The 11,720-nt window shown below is 38.3% G+C and overlaps 1 gene segment (V, D, J or C); it reads right to left on the bottom strand.

Moving 5' to 3' along the window:
* Positions 1 to 9,321: 9,321 nt before the first annotated feature.
* On the bottom strand, positions 9,322 to 11,057 carry LOC122994088. The segment is given in 3 exon segments: positions 9,322 to 9,822; positions 10,676 to 10,753; positions 11,036 to 11,057. Coding segments are annotated over 3 exon segments (432 nt in total).
* Between the last annotated feature and the right edge of the window lie 663 nt (positions 11,058 to 11,720).

Below are 11,720 nucleotides of genomic sequence, written 5' to 3' on the forward strand. Positions count from 1 at the left end.
CCAGAGTTAGCTCGAAGATAATTTGCATCCCTCGTCCCGACAAAAAACATACAACAGCACATCAACAAACAGTACAAAGCAAAAAAAACAAAACACACAGAATACACCATACCAAATAGAAAATACAAAGCCACACACAGCACATCACATACACCCACAATGTCAATTAGAAATTAATAATGTAAACTTGTCAAATTAAAAGCAAGACTACCTGCGCTAATGAGAAGACCATAGATGGAGTTTAGACTCAATGGTCACACAGCCGATTGGTCTTTAGTAGATTTTTTAATTTGGCCTTGAATGTATTGATTGAACTACAGTTCTTCATATCATCAGGTAGGACGTTCCACTGAGTTGTGGCTTTCACAGAGAAAGCTGATTGTCCAAATGCAGTGTGATTAAATGGTACAATCTTGTGTAGAGGATATTCTGGAGGATCTAATAGAACTTATTGAGTGAGTGAACACAAAGTCACATAGTGGAGGAGGCCAAACCATTTAACATTTATAAACTAGGCACAAATTTGAGAATAATTTAAACTTCTCAGAGCTCAGTAAATTGTATTTCTCCAGAACCCTACAGTGATGGAAATGCATTGGCTTTTTGTCCAGAGTTTTTAGAGTTTGTTTGGACTCAAGATGTTTTATGGCTGTTTCTCCAGCCTGCCCCCAACATGTGATCAACAAGACATCTGAGAAAGAATCATAGCTGCATAAATATCTGCAGCGTCCAAAGAGAGACAGTTTCTAATATGTCTAAAATTTGCTAAGTTGTACTTTATGGTTTTAACTGTTTTTAACATGTTTCTCAAAGTTCAAATTTGGATCCAGTGTCACACCAAGATATTTAAAATCAGTAACTATGTCAATTTTTTCATCTTTGATGAGAATATCAGCATTAGGAGGTTGTACCATAGTCTTAGAGAAAAACATACCCTTTGTCTTGTTTACATTTAGACTCAGACATGATTGATCAAGGCAATGTGGGATCCTTTCCAATACAATTGTTAGCTTAGCAGCAGCTAACTCAGCTGTTTTTGCATGTGTGTACACAACGCTGTCATCTGCATACATTTGTAGCTCTGCATCATGACACTGTTGAGGGAGATCATTAATATATAGACTAAATAATAGGGGACCTAACACTGACCCTTGTGGAACACCCATTGTGCACTTCATGTTACTGGACAGTGTGTCACCAACTTTAACACATTGTCTCCTATTAGATAAATATGAACACATCCATGCCAGTGCTCTAGATGAGAAGTTAAATTTAGAGAGTTTCGATATTAAAACATCATGATTGACTGTGTCGAATGCTTTACGCAGATCTAAAAATACAGCAACAACTACTCCTCCTTTGTCAAGTCTTGATTTAATTTGCTCTATTAGGTGCAAGGTAGCAGTTTCAGTTGAATGATTTGCTCTAAAGTAAAATTGCATACAATGTAGACCAAAATTGTTTGTATTAAGAAATGTTGTCAGTTGTTTAATGACAACTTTCTCAGCAACCTTTGAGAGTACTGGCAGTATACTTACTGGTCTGTAGTTACTGGTTTCAAGGCGGTCTCCAGATTTAAAAACAGGCGTGACAACGGCACGTTTCCAGTCATCAGGAAAGGAGCTGTGTTTAAAAGACAAGTTAATTAAATGAGCAATAGGGGGAGTTAAAATACCTTTGTGTGATTTGACAAACGTGGTGTCAAATTGGAAAGCATCTCTATATTTAAAGCTTTATAAGGAGCTGATGATTTTGTTTACCTGTAACTCATTAGTTTCTACCAGCTCGAAAACCTGACCTGTAGCATCTATAGGAACAATATCCAGTTTCCTTGAAGATGATCTTCAATTAACTTTCCCTGTACTTTGAGTTTAAAATTTTGTGTCCCTCCTTGTGAGATCATCGATGTTTTTCCAGATCAATTTACTGTTGCCTTTTGCCTCATTCAAAATATTGAGATAAAAACGAGATTTAGCTTCTCTTAGCTCTTGGATAACTTTGTTCCTTAAACCTTTATATATCAGCATGTCGGTGTCACTTCTAGTTTTAATTGCCGTCCTTAGTGCAGCATCTCTAGATTTCATTAGTTTCCACAAATTTTCATTAAACCAAGGTAAATTGTTTTTATTTTTAGATTTTATCTGTATCCTCACATTAAATATTTCCCTCACAGAGTTGATTCTGTGAGTAAAAGTATCACAGCCTGTCTAATGGAAACAACTCATGATAAAAACTGACAGTATGAAACAAACATTCTCATATTTTCATTACATTCACTTTTTAACCCGACGAGTAACTTCAGGTTTTTGTTCAACACACAGTTTTATGTCACTTTATGTTTGATGGTGTCTTGTGTTTGAAGCATCATCCAGCTGGTTTGTCATTGATGTGGATTTGCTGCTCATGTGAATCCTCCCACAGTGTTTCATTAGCAGCTGTAACCACAGTGACTCTGATAAAACAGGAATTAGCAGAATCCATCTGATATGAAGCTGTGGTTTGAATACCACTTCCCTCCTCTTTGAAGAGTAGTCAGATATCTGTGTTCAGGTTTTTGTACAGCCTCTTCTACACTTTCTATCACTGTGTGTCTACAGCACAGTAGTAGAGAGCTGTGTCTGCCAGGGTTAGACTCTGTATGGTCAGCTCAGTTGATGTATCTGATGTTTGGGATTTATATCGATTATCAGGAATATGATCATAACCACTGTTTGATTTTGCTCCTTTCCAGAGTATAAACTGAGGTGCCTGAAGGTCAGAATGATGTTTGTACCAGTAAAGCAAAGCACCCCCTGCACTTGTCTGATAGGTACATGTGAGTGTGACAGATTCTCCTTCTCTTCCACTGACTTCATCTTGTACAGGAGAGATTGTGTCTCCAGCTATTAGTCCTGGAAAAAGTAGAGAAAATGAAGCCATTAGACTAACATTGTTCATGAGGCTGAGAGGAGAAGACAGTGGAAAATGTCAACTGTACAGTGTTACTCTGTGGACACAAACTGATCAACTGTTCATTTGACTGATTTCTATAGAAATCATCTTCCAAGGTGTTACCTAGTGAAGGAAACATGTTGTATTAAAGTTCTGTTCCAGAGTCAAATATCCATCATTTGGAAAATATCACACAATGACAAAAACATACGTACCTACAAGAGCTGAAAACAGTAAAATGACAGCCAGTGTTTCCATGGTTACACAAGTGAAATGTGCTGTAAGTGAATGTTGAGTTTGAATAAGTGTTGAGTGGTTTTGTGAGTTGTGTTTGGTCTGATGTTCACAGCTGGAATCAAACAGCTCTCTGCCATGCAGCCACCTCTGCAGTCAGTAGGAGGAGACTCATATGTCAAATGACATTCATTTGTAAAACTCTTCATCACAACTGTGTCTCATGAGGGAAAAGAATCTAGACTGTTTGATAAGAAACCACTGAAGTTTAACAGTGTGTGACTCCCTCTAGTGGATGTTGTGGAGTATTCTGTTGTCTTTGCTCCAAAGGTTTTTGTGCAGAGTTTTTGGTGTTTCCTGTCACTGTGGGCTGCAGAGCACAGTAGTACACAGCAGAGTCAGACAGCTGCAGCTTCTGGATCTTCAGAGGAACTGATGTTTTGTTCAATGTAGCATCAAATCTGTCTTTCTGGAACTCTGCAGCATTTTCTCCTGTTCCAGAGAATCGTCGCAAAACATACTTTGGGAAATCGTTTACTTCTTGTTTGTACCAGAACAAATATGCATTATTATATATACTTGTCTCAAATGTACAAGCAAGTGTAACTGTGTCTCCTTCAGCAGCAATGACATCTCCTGTTGGCTGAGTCACGCTGTCTTGTCCTTTACACTCTGGGGAAGAACAGAACATGCAGAGGAAGAGATGAATCAATAAAGATGATTGATTAAAGGAGAACAATCAGCAGCTTTAAAGAGTTACCTAGCCAGAGAGTCAGAATCAGGATGTTTCTCAGCCAGTGTTTCATGTCTGCAGTGAGAGGGGAGGAGAGAGAGGAAGAACATTGATACTCTGATGGATCTGGGCCTTCACATCATTGGCCCTTCCTCTTTATCATCTGTTGAGGAACTCTCAACATTTACATCACATTTACATTTCAGCTGTTTAGCTGACGCTCTTATCCAGAGCAGCTCATCATGAGGAGATTCAACCTGTCAACTGTTTTAAACAGGAAGGTCTCTTTAATCAGTGAACCACCCTGGTATTCCACCACCATCATCATCATCATCATCATCATCATCATCTCAATAAGTTTCTTTTGGAGATATAAAAGAGATGTTTCTATCAAAGTGTTCAGTGTCCTATCATATAACGTCTCCTGGAGCTAACATGAGGTTTGTCACCACATCTGATCAACAATGACAGGAACACAAACTGTGGAGAAAAAGGACGTTCTTGTCAAGTTCTTCTGTGTAGAGAAAATTATAATCAAGTTCACTATGACCTGGATTAGACGTGTTTATGAAAATGCAAAAAGAAATTGTTTTCAGACACAGTAGTAAGATTTCATTTCATTAATCTGGCCTCTCAGAGTCCCGACCATCAGCAGATTCATTATAATTATATGCACAGAATTTACCTGACGCCCCTGAAGCTTTATCTCATCAAAGTTATCAGTGATGCCTCGTGCACCTTGTTCTTGTTAAAGACCCCCGACACATTTCTTCACATGGGAATGTCCACCCGGTGCCCAGTTCTGGCAGGATGTTGCCTCCAAACTGACAGCATTTATTTCATACCAGTTTTGATTTTGAACATCATTTCCTCGCTTCAGGTCTCTAAACATCAGAAGTGTATAGTGCTTTCAGGTCTGACAGCTGCTAAGAAAATGATTGCAGTATGTTGGAAGCCCCCAAACAGGGGTGGAGCAGCGATTTTAAAAGTGTGGGGGTTCTAGAGGTGGGACATGAGCACGGCAACCCCCCGCCTTCGAGCCCTCTTCCAGTCTCAGCATGCCAAATCAAAATGAATGCCATGAATTTAAACAATGTTTTCTACTACTGTAGTTGTAACCACTGCTTCAGCTTACCATTAAATAATTACTGAGACCATATGAGTGTAACAACTCAGCAGAATTTATTTAGGGTCTCATAGCAGTTTACTACTTACATCCAGTTATTTGTATGATTTGCTGTACTGGAGCATAGTTATCCTTATTATACTTAAGATAATCACAGAGTATCTTTATCCTACTTCCTCACACACCTTATAGACATGAAATCAAAGAAAACTTACACTTCGATTAAAATGAAATGGATAGTATATGGATGCATAACAACCTGAACCCTGCTAACAAATCAGTATCAGTAAAGAGTCATTTCTGAGTCCAGGGACTAGTGCAACATAAATTGTCTTCAATTAAAAAAAAAAAAACCCAAAGGGGACCTTTAATTGTCTTTAATTGGGAAATTAAATACCAAAAGTTGTCCAGGAGGTTTTGTATCAGGGAAGAAGCTGTTCCTCTTCATCTGAAGTCTTCCTCAAAGCTAACAGGAGAAAAATCACATAAGCAGGTGATTTGAGGCTAGTGAGTGCAGAGAGTGAGCAACTAGCTCTCACAGACCACAGCTACAACCATCTGAACCCTTTTTAAGCTCAATAATAAATAGTAATATTACTGTGGTCTAGCTTTAATACACAAAACAAACTATAGCTCATTCTAACTTATATTAAATGAAAAACACACATAACTCTCTGACATGAGGAGTAAAACTATGACGTCTAAAGCAACATATTCCTTTGACATTTAGCTTAAAACAGCATAAACTATGTGAGTTTACATTCTGGACACAGAGGTAACTTGTACATATTCTTGCTAAAGTCCACCTAGCATGGTGGCTAATTAGCGATTAGCTTAACTCACGATTAGCGATTAGCATGCTAACAAACATTAATTTGGTCATTAAGACTTTACAATAAGGCAGGCAACACATTTCCCTATGACAGACAGATGTTACACATCTTAAATATGAAAGCTCACCTTTGTCTTTGACCATTTAAAACCACAATAGAAGTGACTTTACAAACAAATTTGCCACCTGGCTCACATTTAGGATAGCCTATTTCATTTATGTTCAATGATGTTAGCTGAACTGATACATCACATAACAAGACAAAGTTACAAAAGAAAATTCTACATTACTAACTAGTTAAATAGCTGTTTCATACCTCTGATCTCTTATTCTCTCATCAACCAGCAGCAAGTAACAGAAGCACCGTTGCTGAATGCACAAATGTAACTTTACTGTACTTTAACTGTTTACTCTTCTCTGGCCTGGTGGGTTGGTCAAATGGCTGTGTTTGGCTGGATGGCTGTTCAATTAATCTAACTTGACCAATAGGTTTTTCATGTATGGGAAACTCAGTTTCATTTCATCAATGACTACCTCAGGAAAAAGTGGGGGGACGGAATAATGTTTCCGTGAAAGTGCGAATGTCACATCATCCATAACACCCACAACTGCGACGCTCCTGACAGGAGAAACTATCTGATGTTCAACATTCAGTCTGAGAATTGTTCTCTTCACAGCAGCAGTTATTATTGACAGAATGGTTGAACACAGTGCAGAAGTAGTGCACCGCCTACTTGATAATGTGGCCCTCTAGTGAAGGTAAAACGTTCAGTACAACAGTGTGGAAAAAAGGCTTCCAGCAGCTTGTCAGTGTGTCAGCTTGTGTTTTTGTACAGAGACTGTGGGTTTGCTGTCACTGTGGGCCTCACAGCACAGTAGTACAGAGCAGAGTCTGTCACTGCAGCAGAGGAGATCTGCAGATCCATTTGGGTTTTATCTGCATTCACATTAAAAGACAGTCCAGATACTGGATCTGATATTTGATCTCCTGTGCCATAATGAGAAATAAGGAACTCTGGTGGTTTTCCTGGATATAGCCGATACCAGAAGAAATAATCACTATAAGCGGCTTCTTTGGAGTAGTTGTAGGACAGAGTAACAATGCTGCCTTCTAAACTGTACTCTTCATTGCTGACTGGAGTGAGTTCTTCACAGCTGACACCTAAAGGAAGAGATAACTCTGTTAATACATGTTAAAGTCACGATCAAGGAATCACATTCAGACAAAAGTGGAACTGAATTTTTTTCATGCAGAAACTTTCATACCTGTTAGAATGACTAGAAACAGTAAAGAAAATACATAATAGTCCAATGCCAGCATGTTGAATGAAGGTAATGTTTGTGGTTTGTGTATTGAACTCTGCTGAATATGGAAGTTCGTCTCTCTTCTATAGTTCAGTAACAGCTTAGCTCCTCCCTGAATCTCTCCGTCTCCTATTAGATCTGTATTTTCACTTCTCTCAGTTACTCTTCCTCCTGGTTAACAGACTGGTTACATTTATAACTGAAGTTGCAGAAAGGTAGCTGATCACCTTTTCAGGCTTTACAAACACAAGAAGAACCTATTGGTTTGCTTCAAAAGTGGAGACAACATTACCTCTTCACTGTACGATTTATGCCAGCTGATGATTAAAGGAAAACACAGCATCAAATATTATACACAGACTATGAGCAGTAAGCTTAACATCAACAGACAGTTTCAGCAGATTTCACCTGTTTGGCAGAATTTTAGGGGCAAATTAAAGGATCTCAGTTTAAGAATCACTTGATTGTAGGAAGATCTGGAACACTAACACTTAACTCTTTGATCCAACAGTAACATCTAAACTGAAAATAAGAGGACCCAGGATTGAACCCTGTGGTTCACCACAAGAAATCCAAGAGAACTACAGAGAAACTTGTTTTATAATAAGAATAAACCAATCAAACTCTGAGTCTGCGATGTCAACCGGTTCATGAAGAGAAATTATGATGTCATATTTTCTATAGAATGTTGATATGATCTATTTATCTGTATTGCTTCTATTTCTGTTGTTTTCATCACCACTACAAGAAATCTAGACTGTTTGATAATAATTGACTTGACAAATAATCAGCCCACCCTCCCTTCTATATTCACCTTCATCCAGCCCTTTTCCACTTTGTGCTCCGGCACATTCATGAACCTGAATAACAGGAGTGCCTGGAGACACCTGCACAGTCCGTACATCCAGGATCTACCACGCTGCACTTAAAATACGGTCCGTTATGTGTCTACAAAAGTAATCAGTGAAGATGTTTCTTATTATTTATCCTCTGGGCCAAACTGTCAGTGAACCAGATTCAGCTTTAAGATTAAAACAGATCTATATGCCGATGACATTTTATTATATTTCACAAAATCCTATATTCCTTCTGGTGTAATAATAATAATCAGATCTCAGAGGGAAACAATGTTGGTATCTCTTGTTTTTATGGCAGGAGCTGAAATTAAGGAGGGCTTTTAAGAAGAACTCTAATGGAAACAAAATTATCTTAGACAGTCATTTTTGTGTTATTAGCAGTTTTTTCCCTTTTTTCTTTCAGACACACATGAAAAGGTCAGAGGTCTAGTGTGGGGGGAACATGGGGAGGCAGGCCGCATGCACTACATTTGTACAATGATTGTACCTACTGTATATGTACATAGTGTAACTTTAGAGATCACACTCATGTTTTGTTATTTTAACATATTTGTTATGATTATGTCCTGCATTCTATGTCAGATCTTCATTTTTTATTCTTTAGACTTTTGTCAATTTATTGACAGGATTCAGGATATCAGCTTAATGCACATTTACCCTTTATGAAACTGAAATAATAATAAATTACATCAAGGTCAAAGGATACCTGGGTGATTTTCCATGAAATGATCAAACCAGTTTAGAAAACTAAAATATGAGCAAACAAAGTCCTATATCTGTTTAAAACATTACAAATACAAATGTTACTTTTCTCTTTGAATAAGATAATACCCTTTCAGACATTAAAACAAATTATTGCACATTTTAACATCTCAAAACCAGGGACAATTCAATAAGAACTTTAATGCAGCACATAAATAAAAACACATCAGAGGTGTTCTTTTGGTATTCTTAAAGAAACATGCAACAAACATACTGACATGGAAACCTTTGGTGTAAAAGAAGAACCAGGTGATATCATCTTTTGCTGACAATACTCTGCACTTTGTTTCTAATCTTCAAAACTCTATTAATGTAAACTACATTTTGAAAGGATTTTAAAATTATGGGATCCTTTCATCCTTCCATTAACACCATGTTTTACATAATGATTTATGATACCACTGCTAAACAGACACACTGTCAGTTGAGACTCAAAGACTTCATAGATATGTAACAATACTTTATATAATCCCAAGATTAAGATCAAGAAATAGTTATAATCCTGCATGTATTGTTGGTGTCAAACATCCACAGAAAAATATTTGATTTCAAGAGAGAAAATGTTTATTGTTTCAAGCATCTAAGTCATCAGTACTACAATAATGCAGTTGTTACAGTTTGAAGTTACACAATGTTACACTGTTCTGATTAGAGATCAGAGTGAGAGCAGTAGCAGAGTAAAACCAGTAGCAGAGTCCCAGTGAGTCAGGTCAGGACTGGGAACACTGGTCTCTCCTAAGAGTTTCTGAGACTGGAGTCTGGGAGCCCTGGGTGGCCTCACAGGTCACAGAGCCCACCTTCCTCCACTGGTCTGCAGGGAGCCTCAGGGTGCTGCTCCAGCTGTAGCGGCCGTCCTTCTGCAGCACCCCGGGGCTCCTGCTCTCCTCCCCGCTGCTGCTGCTGCTGCTGCTGCCGTCCACCTTCCAGGCCAGACTCCAGTCTGAGGGGAAGCCCTTGTTGGCCAGACATATGAGCGTGGCCTTCCCCTGCTGCAGCTCCTCGCTGGAGGGGGGCAGCACCGTCAGGGTGGGACGGACATCACCTAGGAGACACCAATCAGATTAGAGGACAGCTGTCAATCCAACACCAGACACTTGGACACCTTTACTGTGAGAGGGTGGAGCCATATGAGGACTCTTTCTGTGCTGATATGCATGAGAGGTTTCTCAGAGGGAAGTGAAACAGTGTGTCAGTGAGTGACTGGTGGAGCAGAAAAAACATCTGACAGAAACTCCTTTAAGTCGTTTATATGACTGTTTAATGTATTTTATTTTACACTATACACTATATATAAATAAGGACATAAAGTTTGAATATATAATTCAGACATCTATGATTTAGTTTGAATTTATAACAACATATTTACTTTCAAAACTATCAAAAGATCAACAGTTAATCAGATTCTTCAGTCAAAACTAACAGACCACCGTAATATACGGAAAATGTTGAGACATTCAAAAAATGAAAAACCCTCAAAAATCTGTCAAAATGATTTCAGACTGAGGTTAAAAGACAACTGGAGACATTTTAAATGATCAGAGATTCACAGCATTTCACATTGTTTATCTTCTTTGAATTTAAATTATTAAATTAAAACAGAGAATTAAAGGCTGAAATTAAAATCATTTTTAAAGTAGGATTGTTGTTTTTTACTCTGTCCTGCAGTTCAAGCTGTTCACATTTAACAAATTAACTTGAACATTTCAAAAAAAAGTTCAGTAAAGCTGCTTTGAGTTCAACTTTAAGGAAACACAAGAAGAACAAACAATTAAAACTGAGACTTTAAAGTGTTTTAGATCAGCACAGTGGAAACTTATATCTACTACAAATGTTCAGACGTAGAAATTATAAACTTAACTGATGATACAGTATTTAATATTTTAGCAGAAACTTACTTCCAATATCCAGTCTGGTTCCTCCACCAAAAGTCCACCACAGTGATACAAACTCATTGAGCCGCCGTACAAAAACCTCTCAGTGTAGAGAGACACGGCTCTCTGACTTTGACACAAACAAACTCACCAAAATGAAGTAAAATTACTGAAATAACTCGAAAACTTACAACAACACAGAGCCGCCAATTTATGAATATGTGATTTTATTTCGTATATAATGATTTTAAAACTCAAGTTATATTATCTTTTTGTGGTAATACATTTGAATATAAGAAAATACATTCTAAAAAAAAAACAGTCGTCAATACACATGAAGTCCAAACCACATAAAAATAATCACTGACACATCCTAATCAATACTGTGATAAGTTGATTGATCCATTGACGAAACAGCATCATCAGAGTAATCCAAGTCCCTGTTGGAGTCAGTCAGAGCATTTCCTAGAGAGCCACTTTGCATCAGCGGCACCATGCTCCAGTGCTCTGGGAGAGTTTATAATCCTGAGAGTTGAACACTGGATGACTGACAGCTGTCCTTCATCACAACAGAAGCCACAGAAATCCTCCTCATCAACAACATGACTTTGATCTCCGTCCTCATCTGGACTCTCCTCTGCTGCTGCTTCACAGGTAAAGTCCAGAGAATCAAACTCCTCTCCTCTATGAACATCCGTCCCTCTGAAATGAAGCCCACAAAACCATCAAAACCATGACGCTGCTTTATGTTTTTGTCTCTGTATCCTCAGAGTCCAGAGGCCAGATCACAGTGACTCAGCCTGCAGCAGTGACATCTGCTCTGTGAGGCTCCGCAACCATCAGCTGTAAGACCAGTCAGACTGTTATTAATTCTGACTCTGTGGAATGGTACCAACAGAGAGATGGAAAAACTATTAAACTGCTCATTTACTGGTCAAACCGTAGAGCATCAGGGATTCCAGATCGTTTTACAGGCAGTGGATCAAACACTGACTTCACTCTGACCATCAGAGGAGTTCAGGCTGAAGATGCAGCAGTTTACCATTGTATAGGTCGCCACAATATCAAC

This window comes from Thunnus albacares, chromosome 12, assembly GCF_914725855.1.
Source record: "Thunnus albacares chromosome 12, fThuAlb1.1, whole genome shotgun sequence".
Taxonomy (NCBI): domain Eukaryota; kingdom Metazoa; phylum Chordata; class Actinopteri; order Scombriformes; family Scombridae; genus Thunnus; species Thunnus albacares.